Genomic DNA, 23,148 nt, shown 5'->3' with positions numbered 1-23,148 from the left:
CACAAACACCACGTCACTCATCGTTGTTGCCCACTCGGCATATCCGCCGGGGAAACGATCATGGGCGCTCTACTCCATAATGATGGTGTGGAAACCTATATTAGAAATTGAGGATCGTACTTGATGACCATCATGCGATTCTTTAGCTCTTCATTTCTACTAATGGTTGTGTAGATGGTAAGTCATCATTAGTTCTGCGCTCATATTCATTGGTTTCCTCATTCTTTTTGGAGTCAAATATTCGTCTTAGTACTTTCCTTTCAAATATTGCTAAATCAGTTTTTGTTGAAGGACATGCCACACATGCGTAAAACTTAATTTACTTAATAAATTGTTATTTTTGACTTTTTTGAGAGGATTTTAGATTTAAAGAACTATTTCATCATTCCAAAACATCTATTAGCTGCAGTTATTTTTCTTTGTACTTTATCATGTCTTTGATTGGTTGTGTCCAGTCCTACTCCTAGGTACTTAAGAGTGTCTACCCTTTTAAATCTAATTTGTCCTACTACTAATTTTGTTTGGTTGTGGATACTACATAAGCGTTTTACTTTCATTAATTATTAATCCCATATCTTAACTTTTCTCTATTAGGTTCAAAGTTATCGTTTTTATATTCAGCAAAAATAGAAATTTGAATTCTTGATTCATTTTTGCTTTTTTCATTCCACATATGCAATTATAGTTATTTAAATATTTTCCAGAACTTAAACCCCTTATTAAGAACCGTTTATATTTATATATAATATTAAACAGCATATTGTAAACTAATATGCGTGTGCAATTTTTTCATGCGAATGGTCTAAGGAATTGCTGAACAAACCCTTTTAATCGGACTTTTTAACCAGCTTATATGCGAGGACACGCACACGTAGCAGGTGACTTTTGGTAGCACTTATTGATTACAGTCTTAGGGCCGGTATTTCATATATGACTTAAGCTATAGCTTAACTAAACTTAATTGTAGTTCTTAAGTACAGTTTAATTTGTATTCCGTGTATCAATTAGTTTAAGTGTTACCCTTAAAAAAGCTATACTTTTTCAATTTTCTTCCATGATTTTACATAGTTGTTACAAAAATAAATATTATCAAAATAGATTTAAAATAACTATTTGTATAAATAATGAATAATGATGAGCAATTTTTTTATCTTTTAATAATGATTTTAGCGAATTAGATTACCAATCCAATCTAGATTGGGTATGAATTATTATATATACGTTTCATAGGGACAAAATTATTAATTGATTCGTATAAGATATAATAAAGTCGGTCAAGTGTTTCATTAATATTGTAGGGTTTTAAATTGATAGCAGAAAGTGAGTCGCCAATAAATTTGACGATTTTGACGTAATTGCAATAATTAAAATCATAAATTAAATCGTAGACAGTTGTTAAGGTATCATAATGATCACAGTTTAATGTCACTTATAAGTTACAATGTAAAATACGCCACACGTATACTAAAAAATCTATTTAATCGTAATGAAATTATTATTTTACATGTATTTTAAAAAGTAATTGGGTTAGAAATATAAATCGATTTCTGGTGTATAATAATTTGTATGCTTAATTTATTGGTTAATATTTTTAAGCAAATAGGAGCTTTAATTAAAAAATAGGTTTGCGACTTGCGAGCTAGTAGCGAGCCAGCGCACCGTATAGAATTCACGGGCGACAATTTACGTAACGACCTGTAATGACGTTTGACGAGAAAGGTTCAGAACGATCTCCGTGAGATAATAATGTACCTCTCCCGCGATTACAACACGCGGATCCCGTCGCGTACACGATGGGCGTGGTTACGGCCTATCGCGATGGCGGCGAGATGGAATTCAGCGCCATCTCTTGAGCGTTGTATACGTTTCACTTTTACCACGACGGCCTCTTAATGGGGATCTGTCACAACGATAAATTATATAATTATTAAAATTAAGTTCAGAGTTTGATATAGAGGGGGAAAGCCAGGTTTCATATAAAGTGATTATATCATAAAAAGTTTAAAGAGGGTTTAGTTTTGAAATTATGCTTCTGACGTTCTGGTAATACAATTTTAAGCTTGAGATTTTTATAAGTTTTTTTGATCGGTAATGGTGGAGACTATTGATGGAACGCATTTGTAATATTTTATTGATAAATTTGACTCAACATTTGAGTGCCGTTCATTTAATTCTTTACGCAGATTTTGGAAGTAATCACTCTGTTTCGGAGTTTTATCAATGGCGATTCTCACATCTTTAAAAGATTGGTCAGATTTTAAGTGTCTAGACGAACCCAGGATTTTGAAAACATCGGAAATTGTATTTAACGTTACTTTTAATGGACGAGTTTGTCCATTGAACTTTCCTAGTCTGTGGATTGTAACCAATTTCATTTCAACATTGAGTTTTTGAAATATTAGATTTGTAGTTAATATGTCAGAATTATTAGCGTCACTTTGGCTTTCGGGTACATTAAATAAAATAATGTTTTTAGAGCGAGTTTGACGATCAATAAAATCAGAAAAAGAATCTTCTCTCAGTGTAGATTTTGCTTGTTTCAAGAAAAACGACACGTTGAGTCAGAGCAGTCAAATTAATACTTAGAGTGTTACTTTCAGTTTTGATGGTGGCAAGTTGTGTAGATAAATCGGACAATTTACGTTCAAACGAGTTTAACTTCTCATTTTGTTTATTTACGAGAACGATGAGTTTGGATTGTTTGGAAGTTAAAATTTCAATTTTCCTTAGTATTAACTCAATGTTATTTGAATCTGTAGATAACGGAACTGGGAGAACAGATTTAGAGTTACTAGACATGGCTCCCTCGTTTAAGCAATTTTTACAAGACCAAGTTTTTTTAATGCACTTAAGATAATCTGCATCACTTTGTATAAATGGAATACAATTTAAGTGGAATATATTATTGCATAATATGCACGTAATAGAATCAGAAAGACCACATTTTATTGTGGTTGAGCAAATAACACATATAGTCATAATGAAATCGGAACGCGATAAGGGAGCGATAGCAACAGACGTGTGCACACAACGACACTAGAAACATATTATCCACTATCGTTAAATTTTTACTATCTCTGTTTTTGTTATTGTTCTGCGGCCAACGCCCTATTTTATTATTATTATTACTGTTGTCGTACGTAAAATATTTGTCCCCGCTATTGCAGCATTTTGTTTATTTTACATTTTTTATTGAAGTCGCATTGAGCGCATATCATTGTGATATTATTATTATTATAAAGTAGTGATTCATATCAATCAAACACATTACACATATTCTATTATACTTAATATACTGAGTTCCTCGTCATTGTGAGGGCAAAATAAATCCATCTATAAGAAATACCCATCTCGCCATAAGTAATTGCTATACCATATCATCTCATTATATCCAATAAACATAGCCAGCGTCTCCCGAGTACTGTGTGTCGCTGTTCTCGAATCAACATCACCACCGAGAGAGTGCCAACGTGTAAGTCCGCCAGCAATTATTCCGTTGTGTGAGAGACCGCCCAGGTCGTCTAGTATTCGGTAGTCCGTACGGCAGATTAGCACCATTATCAGACTTCAGTAGTTGTTAAGTTACTTTAAGTATTGTCCCTATTTTGTTAGTTCTGTGGTCATTGCACCAGACCGGATCTACCACAAAGACCCCCCTCCCGATAATTAGCTTGTAGCATCCTTCTTCACAAAAAAGCACTTTCCCGTTCCTTGGTGTCGTCGTGTACATATAGTTTCCAACAAATATAAAGGGTAAACATAATAGTAGTTTACCTCTAGACAATCGGCGATAGTGTAGTCATTGGCCAAGTAAAGATAGTTTATTGTTTGGGTACCACACTACAACATTCCACGTATTCCTTATTGTTGGGCGCGTACAAAAAAGTTCCCTATTTTTTAAATTCCTATTTTTTTTTATGAACTATCAGTTTTATTAACTTAATCAATGAAAAGAATACAAATTTGGTGTATTTAACAGAATCAAAATATTCTGATAAATAGCAGAAATTAAAAATGAGAAATTAACTGGAGAAAAAAAACCTAATACATTTCACAACATTTCAGACGTTATTACTATTAACAGAAGACAAATTAGTATTTCCAATGTCAGTAGGTAGGAGTGAGGGGGGGCACTATGAGACAACGTTAATAGATAACAGATGAATAAAATCTAGCGGTTCATACCGATATGCAATGATATATAACGTTGAGCATAAAGTAAATTTTCTGTTTTAGATTGATTCTAAAAACCCTTATCAAATTTATCAATATTACCGCATTTTTTGTTATCAAAAGTAAAAATGTCAGCCGACACTTTTTTTTCTTTCGCATAATTTTTTTTAAAAATACGTATTTATTGTTTTATATTGACTAGAAGAAAAAAATACATATTTTGAGATTTATTAAACATACGAAACTTTGCGTTAAGGTTATTCTTTTAAATATTAAACTTAAACTATGTAGAGCACTATGAGACGGGGCACAATGAGACACGTACGTTTTTGTTTATTTAATACATACCAAACATTTTCAAGACGAATTTTATTTAAAAGAAAAACAGATTTATAACTTACTATTACATTGTTATATTATATCTTGTTTATCTATTTAATAAATTACTGTCTCATTATAAACTACCCTATGTCTTGTAGTGCCCAATCACTGGGGTACAATGAGACATTTTGGTTTTTTTTTAAAAATGATTATAAAATGAACAAATATAAAAACACAACATTATACTAAAAAGTACATTTGTTTAAGAACAAAACAAAATAAGAATTACTTTTATATAATTAAAATTGATTGAGATATGTCTATTTGAAAATTGAGTGTCTCATTGTGCCCCCCCCCTCACCACTACTTCAAAAGTATTGTAGTTATTACATTATGAACGGTTACAGTTGTATAGTAAGCCACATGATATACATTATCTTTCTTCGTACTTTGCCCATAACTTATATATATATATACATAATTTAAAATTTAATTTTAATTCATATTGTATAATATGGTTGATTTAAATAAATATTTAGAAAATTATAATGATATATTAAGTATTGTTTTCGTACTTCCAATCGTACTATCAATGTCTTCATACCTATTACCTGTAGTACGTAAAAATAATAACAATATTAGGTATTATATTTTTAACATCTAAAATAAATAATAAATAATTATATGCTTCTTTAAAAAGAGTACAATAAATGATCACAATTATTATCTTTGAACTAAGTATTCATAATTATTTAAATATTAATTAAACAATTGTGTACTGTTATTTTCGACGTATCCTTTAATTTTATTATAACCAATATTTTTTTTTATGAAGAATTAAAATACATTATAATATAAATGTTTACATGAATTTTCTTACAATGATATTTGTTTTGAAAATTTAATAACTAAAATAAATCATTTAAACACTTACTTGGGATTTTATCTAAAGAACACAAAAAAATATTTTTAAAATAGTAGATTATACAATATAAATTGAATAAATAAAATGTTTTATTACAGGTAGTGTAATACTTTAAAAACGTGACATAATCATGAAATCAAATATATAATTTAAATATACATTCAAATTAATTTAATTTATAATAAAAAAATAAAAAGTATAATAATTAATAAAATGAAAGCGTCTAAAGAGATTAACTTTTTTCAAAAGGTAAAATATATAATTTAATTCATGTATACCCCACGCAGCCACGCCCACGTTGTGTAATTAGTGATAGCAAAACAAATTAAAACAAAAAATAATACTTAGTAGCCTTTTATAAAAACCAAATAAAAATATCAACGTCATAGTTCTTAAATGAATTGTAAAATGACTTAATGACTTTGGATCCTTTTTATTGATAATTTACTCAACTTTAATTTAGTATATAGGTATTTTAGTTGTCCAGTTGATATTTTAGGAGATATTTGTTAAAAACTGATTTTGGAGCAATTTTCACCCCCTAAAGACCACCCTTAACCCTTTCGTCCCGATTTTTTTTTGGGGGGAAAAAAATCCATAATTTTTTTCCTTGGTTAAATAGCCATTAATAACATATTCACGCAATTTCGGAAAAAAAATTAATTTTCACCAAATTAAATGCAAATTTTCATCACATAATTTCTACAAGTAGGTCGGGTAAAAAAACAAAACAAAATAATAGCAAAACCTTTTAATACGAGTATATTAAACAAAATAAAAAATATTAACTTTTTTTTAAACAAATAACAAATATCATTAAAAATACGAGTATGTAAAACAAAATAAACAACATTAACTTTTTTTTAATTAAATAATACATTTTTTTAACAAACTAAATAAAAAACAAAACAAATAATCACAATATTCCTTGATGACTTTTCACTTTTTTATTAAAATATAATATAATGTTGATAGAAATATATAGTACCTACAACATTATTTATGGTGAAATTTAAAAAAACAGTTGTTAGATGATGTCATACACAAATGTACATTGCATTTTGAGCAAACCCAATGACTTTCTAGCTTGCAACCTTGTCGTTTGCAGAAAAGTGGATGCTTTTTGTTATCGTGTTTAGGATAGTGTCCAACATGATCCAGTTTCATAGTTTCATTTGGTAAATTATCTAGCCATTTCTAATTATCTAAGCATTTTTTTACGGGTGGTGCTGGAGACCCCAATGTTGAATTATTTCGTGGACGTCCTCGCTTTATGCCCAACGTCGATGGATTAATTTGGCTAACTTTTCCAACTGTTATTTATTCTTCACCTAGCCTTTCCTTAAATTGAAGTAAATCCAGTTGATTTTTTTTTTTCAATGCCTAAATTATTTGCATCGATACGATATTCCAGCCACGAGTTGGTTGTGGCCATATCAAACGCATGTGTTATGAGACGTAAGGTCCATTTATTAGATTTTATGTGAGTTCGAAATAAACTAATCAATATAAACTAATTTATCAACACCTCCCATTGAAGTGTTATAGTTTTGAATAATTTCTGGGCGATCAATTTTTTCGTAAATTTTTTTGTTTTTATTCCATTGTCTTACCGTATCAGGCGTCCCTGATATAACACAGTTAGTCACCAATACAACTGATCTTGAATCGTACCACTTTAGCATACCTATATTAGTATTAGGCACAGCAGAAGAAATTTCAAAAGAAGCACCACGACCTAAATTGGACATAGTTTTATCACTAAGTAGAGGCGGATCACAAAACGGTTAGTTCTGGCCGTACCTGTGGCATAAATTTTCATTTCATCTAATGCATGAATTAAATTAAAACTGGTAAAGAAATTATCAAAGTATAAATAATGTTGGCTTGGTTTTACTATGTCATTTATAAGTTTTAGAACATCTGCCCCACCAAACCCGTAAATTTGTTTTTCTTGCTCGTTAATTTCTGTATTTCCTCCTTGATACATTAACAAATCATACACAAGACCACTTGACCCACATAATAAATAAATTTTGAAGCCCCAAGAATGTGGTTTTCCACGCATATAATATTTGACGTAGCTTTGCCCTTTGAATGGGACCATTTGCTCGTCTACGCTCAAATTACGCTCAATTTCCAGCAAATTACATTTTTTTTTAAACAGTTATACAAAGGACGCACTTTAAAAAATTTATCTTTATTGTTACAAGGAATCGTATCATTATTGACAACATGGAATGTTCTCCGCAGTTGAAAAAATCTATTTCTTTGCATGTTATTAGCGATAATATTAATTCTCGATTTCTGTTGCCAGTACATACGAACGCGAGGGAGGCCATAAACCCCAATTAGTAAATGAATGCCTATAAATGTTTTTATTTCCGAAGAATTTGTTTCGATAAAATTTTTCACACCTGTTTGCTGTGCATATATGTTTGTATAGCCAGCCATTTCTTCAATATCATTTTCAGTAAAATATTTTAAAAAATAATGTATAGGCGGTGGCAAAGTATTAGGGACTAGACGTTTTTTTAATTCTTTTAAATGGATTTTAGGTCTAACAAATGGCGATTCGGACCATTTAATATTTTTTTAGGAAATCCAGGCAAAACAGTTCGATAATTTATGTGATTCTGCGGTGGGGACGTAATATTTGCCGCAGAAACATTGTTTTCTTGGCTAATATCATACAACGTAGGCGAAAAAATGTTATTATTTATTGATTGCTCACTTTCTTCTGTGTTAACAGCATCATCAATACCAAATAATTCGTATTCGTGTAGCAAATTATCAAATTCGTCAGAGGGAAAATCAAACTGTTCATCTAAAAGCTGAAGTATATCACAATCTCTCAAACGTTTGTCTGACATGTTAAAAATATAAGTAGTCTAAAAAAAATAATATAATATAACGAATAAAAATAAAATAACACGAAAAAGTAATAACAGAAAACAAGAAAACAAATGACAAATGCAATGTTATGACGTTCACGCCGGTTATCTAATGCTGATATTGTACTCCGTTGTTGACCGACCTACTCGTAGCAGTAGGTGATAAGACTGATAAAATTTGGCGGTAAAATTGTTGAGTTATTGATTATAAAATATTGGTTATGGTTGTTACTTATATGTAAACGTGTTTACTATTGATTTAAAAACTTCCAGATTTTTAGAATCATATGTTAGGTAGTTTTGGCGGGAAATGTAGTTATGATGATAATGACCTTATCATGACTATATTTATTTTATTATTTTTTCAAGAAAATAGTTAAAAGATTACAATTATACTGAAAATCGATGAATATTATTATTTTATAAGAATGTGCATATATTAAGAATTATTTTTTTATAACATTTGGTTTGCTGCGATGAAAACTTTATTTAAAACAATTTATCGAAAGTTGCCTACCTATACGAGTAGGTCAGGACCGAAAGGGTTAAAAGTTTAGCACATGCGTTATCACCGGGGACTTTTAGGAGAATAATCAGGACCTTAAACTATAACGAAAAACCAATCAAAACCTTTTGTTTGATTTATTCCGAATAAAGCTGATTTTTGCGCCTAATTTCTGTGGACTAAAACTATTGTTTGTCAATGTATTGAATATATTAATTTTTTTTTTAACATAAATCATTCTTACAAAATAACTTACTTATTTCTTTAAATAAACTAGCTAAAATTTGAATAATATTTATAATTAGAAATAGAAATGCCACAGAATACATTGTCTGCAACGTCAAATAATTTCAAACTTCTAAGTATTTATTTTTATAACAATAGCAACAATTCATATTATAACAAAATTATTGCATTATCAATTTTCAGGAATACATTATTATTCTACGATAATACTATGTCTTCCCTGTTCTATTACGCTGTGTAACATTACGGTGAAATTTTTTTTTTATTTAAATAAACAACCAACGTCTAAATCAAGATTGTGAATCTAAGTTATAAATTAAGACATTTTGTCGTTGACGTTTTGACATGAAGTCATTTTGAAGTAAATGTCTTAAAGTGATTAAAATTACTGAATTAAAATAATTTTAAAATTTACTTTCAAAGTTTATGTTGATGCATTATTATTGTATTGAAATATTTTGTGCTCTATATCTTAAATAATATGTTAAAATACCTATCTAATGAATGATAATGCATTGTATTTCTTAAACTATTTTTAGTAATATCTTTTACGTGTCAATATATTTTTTATCTTCTTAGGGAACCTGTAGGACCTGATTCCAATTGAAATATATATCTCCCTTCCAGCTTTAATCTTTTTTTAAACGTGTTACGAATAGTGAGGCGATAAGAGAATGTTCTTAAAAGTATATTCTCAAGAACAAGAATATTTTTTTGCAAATTATTACCGGGTAATTATTGTTATAGTGGAATCTACTGTACTACTGTAAATTAAAATTTGAAATATTTACTCTAATGCGGTAGCATCTTAAAAACATCTTATTTTGTACTATTCAAATATTTAAAGGTATGGGATACTCCAAAATACTTGACTTAAAATACTTACATAGCCTTTTGTTTATTTATAATTATATTACTTACCTATATAGAATTTATGCAAGACACTTTCTGTAAAAAAAGCAAAATCTCAGCATATACGTATACGTAAGATCACCGAAAGCTACCTAAGCGATTATTCATTATCCTATGCATAAGTCGAAGCCACTAGTCCAGTGGCCTTGGTTAAATTTACATTAAATTGTAGTTTCATTTTCAATATTTTATTATCACATATAATCCGCTAATATAGTTAATAAATTATTATCAACCAATACAATATAGTGTTTACTTTTTGTAGTATATTTAATATTTTATATTGCTCCGAGTTTCTCATAAATATTGTAGGACTTTATACGTTATGTTTATATTGATCTTAGTCAATAAATAATGTTGTATTTCATATTATTATTTTTTTATTTTTTTATATGAAAATTAAGGATTCAACAGCAAAAGTTATTAGTACGTCATTTGATACTAGATATTAGATATTACATAGGTTAGGTTAGTTTTAAAAGTTAAAATATGCTTATATAATTGTTGTGATACTTAATAATGCAATAATTTTCAATGTTTGACTTTCATCGTATGATTTTATTATGTTGGGTGGCATATTCGGTCTATGCTGTTGAAGTACCGATATTGTGTACACTTCTCCATAATGTGTTATAAATTTAGATTTAGTTAGGGAATATGTGTTGAATTATATTTTTGAAATTAGAAGGCAATGACGCGTACCTGTTGTTGTCACGGTGTGGTGATGAGGTAGCGTCGGAGTTGGTGAACTGTGCACTTGGGACAGGGGAAAAGGTGTAGCGGATAAAACAAAAAGAAAAAAAAACACAAAGGTTTTCGGGGGTAAAAATGGTGATTTATTGACCTCGGTGGAAGGCGTCAAAAAAAAAAAACAAAATAAACTAATAGTGTTCGGCAAAGCTAGAGGTTGCGAGTTGAGATGGGGCACAGTCCGTTATTGTCCGCGTACGGTGCGGTGGTTTAAACTGATTAGCCTAGGGCCGGTTCACGGTCGCGTCGGGTTCGACGTTCCGATGCGGTTCGTCACGCGTCGGTGTCGTCCGCCATCGACTAGTGGTTGAGAGAGAGAAGTCATTGCGTGGCTTTCCGCGCAAATGCCGTTTGAATTCAAACGGTCGTTGCGCGGGGCCGCGTCAGTATTATGACATTTGTTTTATTAGTATTGAAATTAAGAAGTTCTGTATTCAGTTTTTTCCCATTTCCAAGAAAGTAAATTTTGAAACATAAATTTGTTCAAGACTGACGTATGAATGTCTATTGTTTGTTATAATTATAGAATTTTGATTACATTCATTTTATTTCTACAGGAGCTTATAAGTTACATATTTTGTCATTTTGTCTTCATGAAAAATGATTCTTAGTTATTTTATGGATTTATACGTGAATAGTCATAGTTCGTACTAGTGCTCTTATATTTGAGACAATAAGTCTGCTATTATACAGGGTGATCCATTCAACGAAAGACACTCATCATTTTAAAAACTATTCAATATTTTTTTTAGTATTAAAATTTTAAAATTTTTCACATAACCTTATAATTTTAGCCCTTAGTAGTATGAAATGGGGGATTCAAACATCGCAGCCGCAGCCGCCGCCGCCAAACGATCGCATATGTGCGCGACATACGTTTTCAGTTATCACTTGTTATCATATATTATCAATAATTTATTTTTATCAGTTATCATATATTTAAAAATATAATATTATGGGTTAGAATCGAATCGTGAGGTTAACATTGTATATATATATATATATATATATATTTAAGTACACTCTAAATAATATACATAATCATATGAATATTCTCACAACGTATAGTTCCCTCTTATATACATGGGGATATAATATACAAAAATGTACATTAAGCCTTGATACATAGATACGATCTGCTTATTGTCCCCGACTGGCCGCCCCCTAATAATATTAAAATGCCTATTAGTGAATAACACACACACACACACATTAATAACTGATATACTTTTGTGTCTAAAATGCCATATTCTCTCATGTCGTCAGGATGGCGCCGACTCATAATGTATATCCTTAAACCATCACAGATCCATATTCAATTCATCGATAATCACACAATACCTTGCAAAAACTCTACCGTCGCCACCCGACGTTTGGCGTCGGATTGACAATACGATACACCTTATTTAATAAACTAGATGACTATATAGAAATTCACACTAACTGCTCGTCTTTATATATATTCTGAAAGAGGCAACAAACAGTTCTTCAGTACGTTTTAAGCCGTTGTACACACATCGTCATCGAGTATTTTTGAGTGTTTTTAAACGTTTATACTTTTTTTTTTTTTTTTTTTGTTTTACCTTAAAAATTATCAACATATTTAATTGTGATCAGTGTCCGTTGATGTTCACGCGTAAAGACAGTTTGCTAAGACACAAAATCATACACCGAGGAATTCGTTTTCCGTGCTCTGTATGCATCAAGACATTCAGTCTCATGTCAAGTCTTAAGAGGCATGAGAAAAATTCTCATGGTATGTATACTTATTTTTTTTTATTATTAATATATATCTAATATTTTTTCCAAGATTATCGATGAATTGAATATGGATCTGTGATGGTTTAAGGATATACATTATGAGTCGGCGCCATCCTGACGACATGAGAGAATATGGCATTTTAGACACAAAAGTATATCAGTTATTAATGTGTGTGTGTGTGTGTTATTCACTAATAGGCATTTTAATATTATTAGGGGGCGGCCAGTCGGGGACAATAAGCAGATCGTATCTATTTTTGTATATTATTTCCCCAAGTATATAAGAGGGAACTATACGTTGTGAGAATATTCATATGATTATGTATATTATTTAGAGTGTACTTAACCCTTAACTACACGCGCTGGTGTATTTTGTACACCAATATTTTTGTTTATCTTGTTCTATTTTAGTTTTTATTTGTTTTCAGTTATTCTCCTAATCTAACCTTTTCTTATCTAATATGTAATAGTTATTAATCCATTTCAGTCGTCATTTGATGTTTGTAGCCGCACAAACAAGCTCCGTATAAAATATTTTTGTATCGGTGAACGAAATACACCGCGCGAGTAAGATATTTTTGCTTTTATCAATTATAATATAGTAATAACAAAATTTTTTTTTATTAATTTTTTTTTTATAATTAAATTTTAAACAATATTCAGTAGTATTTTGTTCTTTAATTAGTAAATAAAGTCAAATATATATGCAATACGACATTGATTTCTGCGTAAAACAAATTGGTGTATAAAATACACCGCGCGTGCAATTATTGAAAAAAAAATGGCGCGTGTAGCTAAGGGTTAAATATATATATATATATATATATATATACAATGTTACCCTCACGATTCGATTCTAACCCATAATATTATATTTTTAAATATATGATAACTAATAAAAATAATGTGTGATAACTGATAAAAATAATGTGTGATAACTGATAAAAATAATAAGTGATAACTGATAAAAATTTAATTATTGATAACTGATAAAAATAAATTATTGATAATATATGATAACATGTGATAACTGAAAACGTATGTCGCGCACATACGCGATCGTTTGATGTCGGTGCTATTGTGGCGGGGTGGGGGGGTTATAATATACGTCACAAACGTAGTGGGTTCGGCGGTGGTTGTGGAGGCGAGGTGGGTGGGGGGTATAATATACGTCACAAACGTAGTGGATGCGGCGGCGGCGGCGGCGGCTGCGGCTGCGGCTGCGGTGTTTGAATTTTCCATTTCATACTACTGCCCTTATTGGTTTGATTTAGTTTTTATGAGTAATGACGAATTGAATATAAATGCAAAATGTAAATGATGTTTATTTATGTATAAATAATAATAATAATACATTTGATATTCATCATGCCATTGTTATTATGTTATAATAACAAATATTTAGTCTTAAGAAATGATAACATTGCAGCGCCACACTACGTCGTCCCCTCCAACTCGATTTTAGTTATCCTTGTATTAGTTAAGTAGTTAGAGGATGTCGCACCCACATGTGTTGTCTCCGTCTTACACAGTTACACACGTACGGCATAGTAAATGTTCGTTCATCAGTTTTAATAGAGTGCTTTTAGTTTCGATATTATAGAGTGAATTGACCTATTATTAAACTTTTAGGTAAGAACATTATCTGTGTTTTCTCGTTGGTTATTAACAATATTTTAATTTTTAAGTGAGTTATGAGTATGAAAAATATAAATATTTTAAAATGCTCATAATTGGTTTGTAACCGATCGTTTCGAGCGCATTTATGTGACGGCACAGTAGGTATGTCAACAAACTGCCGCAACATAAGTTATAACTTATAACTTATAACAAATAAAGCCATAATGCAGATGAAAGATATTTTCCAATAACATTGCTTAGTCGGTTTTTTTTATGTCCATCTTATATTCTGTACCGAAGATAGGCGATACTCGATGTAAAAACAAGTTTTGATACGCTATAAGCTTATAAAATCAGGCTAATCTAACATGGTAGCTTAAAGAAATAAGTTTGGTCGTGGGGAGAGCTTTTTTAATGTTAAAATAATTTATACCTTAAATATTCGTCTATTATTGCTATTATCAATTATGTAGGTATAGAAGTATTTATAAATAGTAAATAAAATAAATGTTACAAAATTTTAGATTTAATTAGATAAGCATCTCTTATATAAATAAATAGATGTAATTTTAATACAGTACATTTTCTTGCATATTATTAAGCTCTTTTTGGTAATGGTGCATTTTGTTTATAAAAATTTAACAGATTAATTTAAATTATACTTATTTTTTAGGTGTGCATAGTATTATGAATTTGATTTTTAAAAAAAAAAATAGATACTTTAATATATTACCTTCAATTAAGTTGTCGCAGAGTCCCTCATCAGTTAATCCACCTAAATAAATTATTTTTTATTATAATTAATTTCAAAAACTTTAGTAAAAAAATAAATAAATATTGATTGTATTTGGAATATTGAATAATCATTAAAAATACTTTAACAGTGTTTGATTAAAAAAAAAAAAAACAATAGATTTTTATTGTAATATAAATTCATTATCTTATATTATAATTTTTTTTTATTTTGATTACTGAACTATTTAAACAATATTTAAATTGTTTCAACATACAGTCTTATAATAAACTTAATTACCAATTGCACATTGAATTACTTCTCCGTGAATTATTTTGAGACCTAACCATAGAAGTCCCAATAAAACATGGAAAATGTGATACATGGTGTCAATAAAATAACAATTTATTTTACTTAATAACTGAATTAATAAAATAGAGAAATAATTGTGACTTATTTTAAATAACGAAATCAATCGAAACGAATAGCTGTGAGTGTGACACACAAATGCAATAATAATTAATGTTTCAATGTGGAATAATAACATTTTTATTTTGTAAAATAACACTTGTATAATATGTAATACAGATGTGATGTATTTACTTTTCAGTTATTATGTGCAGTATTATTTAACTTGAGTAATTTATATTTTATACACTCTTATAATATTTTGTATGAAATAAAAATTGTAAATTTCAAACGCTTTACATTTAAAATTGTTATTAACATCATACTCATAATTCAAATATCTAATTTCTTTTTTATAAAATAAGTAGAATAGGTAGATTTTATAAATTACTTATAAAACTTATTTTTTGATTATGAATGGAGGATATATTTAATGATATGTTTAGTGTAAAGCTTTCACTGTGTAATCCAAATTTAAAACAAGGCATCCCAAAAACTGTTGTTATAGCTACATACAAAATTTAAATACACATTTGTCCAAAAGTCTTTTTTTATAAACATCTTTTATGAATTAGAATTTTGTTAAAACTACAAAAATAAGTAAGCCATGTTCTATAGTCATAATTGCGCAACTGGTCATAAACTAATAAATTATAAAATTTGTTTAGCTGAAGTTTAATATATTTATTGAAAATTATATGTATTTGACGGTTATTCGTTTTTGAAAAAACATATAAATTCCCAATTTAATTAACTGTATGATTGTTTTGAAAAAAAACTATGGTTTTTTATTTAAATTTTTTTAATGTATTAATTATTAATTTATTTATTCAGTTTCCTATCAGAAACTACCTTCAAAACTGATGATTCTTCATTTTACAACTTACAATGTCCAAGAACATTAAACAAAAATGATTGAAATTAAAAACTCGGTTATTGATCATTTGATTACTGGTTAAAGTGACATATTATAATATATTTTATAATAGTATCGGGAATTTTATAAAACGTTATTATTATTACGCAAGTAAAATAACTTATTGGATTTGAAGAAACAAAATTATTTATTTATAAAATTAAAAACGCAACGCACTCAGGAATCCCCCCAGTTATGTACGAGTTAATACGGAATATGAGATGTATGTGAAGTTACTTAAGTAATTCGAAAAATATGCCAATATTTTGCAAATAATTGTAGGTAAATCGATTTTTAGAATTTACGAATAAATCATTATAAAAAACATTACGGGGGTCCTATTTCACGCAGCCCCTTGACTTTGTCCCATCGATTCGAAAAATATGTCAATATTTTTGTCAATTGCAAATAATTGCAAATTGGTTTTCAGAATTTGCAAATCAATATTTTATTTTTGGCAAATTTTACTAGTGTTTTCTATGTGCGACGGATTTATGGGCTCCATGAGGTTGGCCGTCCAAAGTGAAAAGTTTTTCCCCAAATTTTGTCAATAATTTGTTAGTTTATTTAATCACAAATTGGAAATTTGTAAGCTTAGTCGTTTTCACTTATCCACAAAAGTTTAAATCATGGCTATTTTCCGCGAAAATTCAAAGTTTTTGACGTTGCCAAATTGTTCTGCGCAATTTGTAAGCACAAATTTAAAACTTTATACTTGGTGAGCTGATTATAAATTAAGTTTTGGTGATATTTTATATAAATACTTACTAATTTTAATGTGTTTTTTTTTTACTTGAAAAAGGCAATTTTCTAGTATTTCTGGAAAAAAGGTAGATATACGCATATATAATAATAAAAAAAACATAATAAATTTACCTTAGAAAATTACCGTTTTTCTGATGACAATGACAAAAAAAACACATGAAAATAGATAACACATAAATAGGTAAGTATTTATATAAAATATCATCAAAACTTAATTTATAATCAGCTCACCTAGTATAAAGTTTTAAATTTGTGCTTACAAATTGCGCAGGACAAGTTAACACGGTCATGGTTCAAAAAGCTCAACGAAGCACGGCCGGCCAACTTCGACTCAACAAATTTTTTTAAATAAAATGTAAGCATTTCTGATATGTTTGCCATGTTTGGCCTTGTCATTTATCGTATGTTTTAATTATATTAATAAAACTTCGTATTTTGACATATTACATTTTCTACTCAGTATTTCCTTTTTGAATAAACTATTAATCATTAATGTAAATATAAAGTGTATTCCCAGATAGCATTTTCGTAATGATAATATTTCATTAATATCATATCTTCATTAAAAAAATAATGTTATAATATAAATAATTATATTATATCAAATTATGATTTTTTTAAATAATATTATGAAAATATTAATAATTTAACGTCATAATCAAAATATTAAAATAATATTCTGAATATAATATCATTATGTTATTATACATGAATTGTTTAAATGATATTTTAAATGTATTAATATAAGACATCATAAACGAAATTATAAAATAATATCGGGATAAAAATATCATAATATCATTTAAATCTGATTATTTATATCAAAACAAAAACCCTCCGTCTAACTACGTGTAAAAATTAGCTAAGTAAAAAAAAGAAGAAAAAAAATCAAAAAAAAAAACATTGTATAACCAAAACATTTTTCACATAAAACCAGTAATTTCAAAGCACTATAAAGATGTGATATCATAAATAAATGCTAAGTAAACTGAATTTAAGTATATTTAGTCTGTTTCGATAATTTATTTACTTGGCGAGGAAATTTTTTACTTCATACGATACAATATAAGAACCGTGGCGCTGGATGAATAATTAGACAATAAGACATTATAAATTAAAAATATTACAGTGAACATTTCTATACTAATCAAAATAATACTCTACAACCAATAATAACACTGTGTACTCTATATTAATACTAATATTTCCTCGCCAAGTAAATAAATTATCGAAACAGACTAAATATACTTAAATTCAGTTTACTTAGCATTTATTTATGATATCACATCTTTATAGTGCTTTGAAATTACTGGTTTTATGTGAAAAATGTTTTGGTTATACAATGTTTTTTTTCTTCTTTTTTTTACTTAGCTAATTTTTACACGTAGTTAGACGGAGGGTTTTTGTTTTGATATCACCAATTTTTATCATTTATACCTCAATACACTTTTATTAATTTTGCTTCTCGAGGATTAGCATATAAATGTCTTTGCCACCTCTAGGCCATCTTTCTTTATTAGAAGTGAGATCATTACATCTGAACCAAAGATTTGATTTTTTTATTAAACTTGTATAATGACCATGATGTAATGATTCCCCGTGATGTCAAATCGCAGAACATATACTATACGTTTTTTCATCAACTTTTAAAGATGTTGTTGACAAAGATATTAATGATACATTATGTTTTTTTTTTTAATTTATATTTTAATTTGCAAGTCCAGTGTGTCGTACGCGAGGTACGAAAATAATTTAATACGGACTATTTTAACAGCAATGATTGCCAATAATAATACGTAGTACGTAGTAATAGGTACTAAACGGTTTATAAATTATTGGTCAGTTATACGCGAGGTGCGAACACAGTTTAAAACGGAATACACCGGACAAGTCCAGCGTGAGCCGTACGCGCAGTGCGAATACTGCGAACACAGTTTAACTGTGACAACTGACAGCTCTATGTCTACAGTGTAACGTTTAGGGTAATTAAATAATGACCAATAACGACACGTAACATAAAAAGCATGTACAGCGTAAGTCCAGCGTCAATAACTAAAAGCTATGAGACAAATAGACAACATGTACTATGCACGTATTTTAAATGGTTTAATATTAGATAAGACAGACTAGACAACACGCTATGAGCAGCAATGCAAAGAACGGAACGTGCGCGTCTACTGCAGGCTGACGACGATAACGAAATGAAACATAAAATATTAACATGAAGTAGTAATAATGAAATGCTCAAATGCGACGTAGCCATAGATAATACACATAATAGTGTGAGGCCGTATAGTAGTGACATAGTAGTACATAGTAGTGGGTGACCGGGAGGGTTGACTGGGAGTGGGGGATCGTGAGTGGAGGCCGGTCGGCACGACAACGCGAGAAGCGGCCGCCGTGATTCCAGATTTCAATATAATTTTTCATTAAAAATGTTTCACGTTTCCTTTAATAACTTAATTTCTAACTGTACGATTTTTATGATTTTTACAAAAGGATCATCTGCATGATTTTCCTCATGTTTTGCAATTTACTAGGTATAAATTGATTCAGTAGATAATTAATTATCTCATCTGACAAAAAACACCGAAATTTACACGGTTTTAATGGGAAACTCCTGCTTCGAGATAATATACACTGTCGTGCCGCCGCTTTTATTTTTTTTACTTAGCTCGCGCCACGACCGTGGCGCTGGATATCCTAGATGAATTTATTTTCGTAATGATAATGATGCTTTATTAACAATACATTAATTTCATTTAAAAATAAAATCATTGAATAGGATCAGTGGCGGTTTATACCAAAAACGGGCCTGTGTGCAAAACTAAAAAAGGCCCCCCTCCTACATCTTTTTATTCTAAATAATATGGATATTGGATATACATCATAAATTTATATTTTATAACAATGATATACTGATATCAGACTGAGAAAATGAGAACCATTTGAAATTGAAAACAATTGTTTTAATTTTTCGTACATAACTGTATTTATTTAATTATTTTTTTTAAGGAATGTTGAGCAATAATGGGCCCCTCAAGCCGAGGGCCCGTGGCATTTGCACACATCGCACACATGTATGACACGCCACTGAATAGGATTTAATATAATTATTTTCTAAAATACTATATAGGTATATTTATTTATTATATAATATGGTAATAATGACCTAACTCCAAGACAATAGTGTCATTTCAGTTTTTGTTTGACTAGTGCAACTATAGTTGCAAATCAGTGTGTATACACACTGATTTGCCGACTCAAATCAATGTTCAATATTATAATTTATAAAATGGCTTTAGTAATTAAAAATAATAATACTTCTTACAATTTTTAAATGTGCCGACTTAAGGTTGATGTAAATGTTAGACTAGGGCAAATTCCCAAGTTGACCCCCCTCAAATGACGCTCCAAGAATGCGTCAGATATTTATAGTGTTATGCAGTGCAAATTTCTGATTATGACCTTGTAAGGTTGATATCTTGGTGGGCTGTCGAGCTGGTGGCATGAATGTGGAAAAACATCCATGAGGGCAACAATCAGAAAAGAAGACTGTTTTTTTCCTACGGACTCACTATACAAGCCACAATGCGTATCCGTCGAGCGTATTCCGCCACGTACAAAATTATCTAAAAATGTAGGTATAAACGCGACATTTTTCGTCACCAGTATAGTCCATCCTAATTTAATACAATGAAAATTAGGAGTTAGCGTTTTTATTATTCCGGTGTTCGTCCGCCAAAACGCAAGCCGACCAGCATTTTCCGCCGCGGGTGAAAATGCGGCGTATGATATCCTTCATGTATAGCCCCGGCCTTAGACTTGTTTCATATGGACGCGTATCGTACGCGCGGGTTTTTAGTTAAGTTCACACGCGCCATATCGGCGAGCAAAACGCGCCATCGTCGTGCAAGTAGACTTACATGACGTGAACATTGTGAACCCGTCAGGCACGGTGATTCACTGTGATTCTACTAACATATTTTTGAAAGCCGATTATATTATATTATCATTATATATATATATATATATATATATATATAATATACTTAACTTATTTCTTTAATTTTTTCTCTAATATTTTATACCTAATTATAATTATATTTACAAAAATGTCAACTATAGTAACTACGAATTATTACGTTACTCGTTACTGAAACATATTAAAGACAAATAATATTTTTGTTATATAAATTATAAGTAATCTACGACTGTAGCTATTATGTACCATACGTCCATACACCACAAAATAGTACAGTAGTCACTCGATAATTCGAAATTCAGGGGACCGAGTTAAAAATTCGATTTATAGAGGTTTTCGATTTACCAAGTGTTCGAATTATCGAGGGAAAAAAATTAATTCGAATTAAAGAGAGGTGGAAAATTGTAGATAATGTATGTATGTATTACGTTTATTTTTACATTTACTTATTATAAATATTATTACAGTGTATATTTTAAAACTATTAATAGATATTTATTTATTATACATACATATTATTATATTTTACATTTATTTTTAATATTATTACATTTTAAAGAAATCTGTTATTTTTTTTTGTGAACAATTGTTGGTCACAATCTGGTCCATAGCATTGTCTAACTTACTGATAGCATTGAATATTGTATCGCATCTTTTTTCGTCCATTTCAGATTGCTCAAAAAATTTACGTAATCCTGACATAAAAAATTTTGCTTCTTTTAACGATATGACAGGAGCCTCCGCCTCCGCCTCCTCTTCCTCGTCATCATTGTCAGAATTGTGCTGATTGGCTAAAGTAGATTGAATAATTTCCTCGTCAGTAAAAGTACCAGCAGTTGCGACATTATCGTCAAAGTGAACAAATTCTTCAAATGATACAGGAACTTCTAGTCTGTTCCATGTGCTTTCAACTTCCTCACATTGAACAGGAATACCTTCACCAATTGTCTGTCCGTCCTTAATAAAACCACAAGTTCTGAAGCAATTCGCGATGGTTTGTGCACTAACATTTTCCCATGCTTTGTGTACCATTTCCATAGCAGTGATTATAGAAATTTTACATGGAACTTCACCAATGCACGCCAACACCTCTCGAACAATTTCCTTCCGATACATCGTTTTAAAATTTTTTATTATTCCCTGGTCTAGTGGTTGGAGAGTTGATGTAGTGTTGGGAGGTAAAAAATGAATTTTTATATTTTCAAGATGAGGAATATTATTGTGTGCGGAACAGTTGTCAACGAACATCAAAATTTTTCGATTTGCCTTTTTCATATCTACATCGATACATGACAACCACTCTGTAAATAATACACCTGTCATCCACGCCTTTTTATTTGACCGGTACATTAGTGGGAAAGATTTTACGTTTTTGAAACAGCGTGGGTTAGCAAATTTTCCGATCATTAAGGGCTTAAGTTTCTGGGATCCATCCATGTTCGCGGCTAACATCACTGTTATCTGTTCTTTACTATTTTTACCACCATGACATTTTTCGTTTTTAAATGTCAAAGTGCGATCTGGTAAACATTTGTAAAAAAGTCCGGTCTCATCGGCATTAAAAATATCCCTAGCATCATAATCAACCAATAGATTGATTAACTCATTTTTCCAATCTTGTGAAATGCACGGGTCAACACTTGCACTCTCTCCACATACTTTTTTGAAAGTTAAATCATGACGTTTTTTAAATTTTTCTAACCAACCCTCACTAGCTTGAAAATTTGTGATACCTAAGTTGGTAGCAAACAACTTAGATTTTTCTTTTAAAATAGGTCCTGATATTGGAATATTATTTTGCCTACTTTGAGTAAACCAAGCCATAAGACATTCTTCCAGATCGGGGTACTCACATTTTTTCTGTCTGATCCGCGATGAATAAGGTGTTGATGTTGTAAGATGGTCCTTTTGTTTTAGTATTGTTGAAAGCGTAGAAGCTGGTATACCAAAACGTAGAGCAACATCTTTTTTTTTTTCACCGGCTTCAACTGCTGCGATCACTTTTTGTTTGTCGGCTATCGACAAACACTTGTACACTTTTACGGGACCCATATTGCGACTGACTACGTTAGCTACGACTGATTACGTTTGTTCAATTTCAATAACGGTTTACCCATAGCAGAGGTTTATTTTGGTATAGATTAGGCAGGTAAGATACGATAACATTAAACTACGATAATATTTAACTATCATAAACCTTATACATATGAACGTACATATAATCGTGTTTAAAG

General features: G+C 29.9%; 3 protein-coding genes across 3 annotated transcripts in view; all 3 read right to left on the bottom strand.

Moving 5' to 3' along the window:
• LOC132925685 (uncharacterized) overlaps nucleotides 1–15,335 on the bottom strand; it is a 29,289-nt gene extending 13,954 nt beyond the window's left edge. The window contains exons 1-6 of the mRNA XM_060990057.1: nucleotides 15,141–15,335; nucleotides 14,841–14,882; nucleotides 9,986–10,012; nucleotides 9,075–9,095; nucleotides 5,429–5,440; nucleotides 5,070–5,105 (exon numbers count right to left, since the gene is read on the bottom strand). Coding sequence (XP_060846040.1) covers nucleotides 5,070–5,105; nucleotides 5,429–5,440; nucleotides 9,075–9,095; nucleotides 9,986–10,012; nucleotides 14,841–14,882; nucleotides 15,141–15,225 — 223 coding nt within the window. The 5' untranslated portion in view covers nucleotides 15,226–15,335. The remainder of the gene's footprint in view (nucleotides 1–5,069; nucleotides 5,106–5,428; nucleotides 5,441–9,074; nucleotides 9,096–9,985; nucleotides 10,013–14,840; nucleotides 14,883–15,140) is intronic.
• On the bottom strand, nucleotides 6,816–8,292 carry LOC132923883 (piggyBac transposable element-derived protein 3-like). Its single transcript, XM_060987868.1, is given in 4 exon segments — nucleotides 6,816–7,196; nucleotides 7,199–7,573; nucleotides 7,576–8,007; nucleotides 8,154–8,292. Coding segments are annotated over 4 exon segments (1,224 nt in total). The 3' UTR covers nucleotides 6,816–6,918.
• A 5,026-nt stretch (nucleotides 15,336–20,361) lies between the features above and the next one.
• Nucleotides 20,362–23,133, bottom strand: LOC132925684 (tigger transposable element-derived protein 6-like). Its single transcript, XM_060990055.1, has 2 exons — nucleotides 21,541–23,133; nucleotides 20,362–20,612 (listed from the first exon to the last, which is right to left on the bottom strand). The coding sequence occupies exons 1-2, from the start codon at nucleotides 22,964–22,966 to the stop codon at nucleotides 20,362–20,364; spliced, it is 1,677 nt and encodes a 558-aa protein (XP_060846038.1). The 5' UTR covers nucleotides 22,967–23,133.
• Nucleotides 23,134–23,148: the final 15 nt, after the last annotated feature.

Source organism: Rhopalosiphum padi, chromosome 3, assembly GCF_020882245.1.
Source record: "Rhopalosiphum padi isolate XX-2018 chromosome 3, ASM2088224v1, whole genome shotgun sequence".
Classification (NCBI taxonomy): Eukaryota; Metazoa; Arthropoda; class Insecta; order Hemiptera; family Aphididae; genus Rhopalosiphum; species Rhopalosiphum padi.
This window is presented reverse-complemented; position numbering and strand designations above follow the sequence as displayed.

What these genes read in the sequence shown, in the direction of transcription:
- LOC132925684 (XM_060990055.1), bottom strand. Translation starts at nt 22,966, where the DNA reads ATGGGTCCCGTAAAAGTGTACAAGTGTTTGTCGATAGCCGACAAACAA. An exon ending in TACAATATTCAATGCTATCA is followed by an intron (nt 20,613 to 21,540) that starts GTAAGTTAGACA and finishes GTATTAAATTAG; the next exon opens with GATGGACTATACTGGTGACG.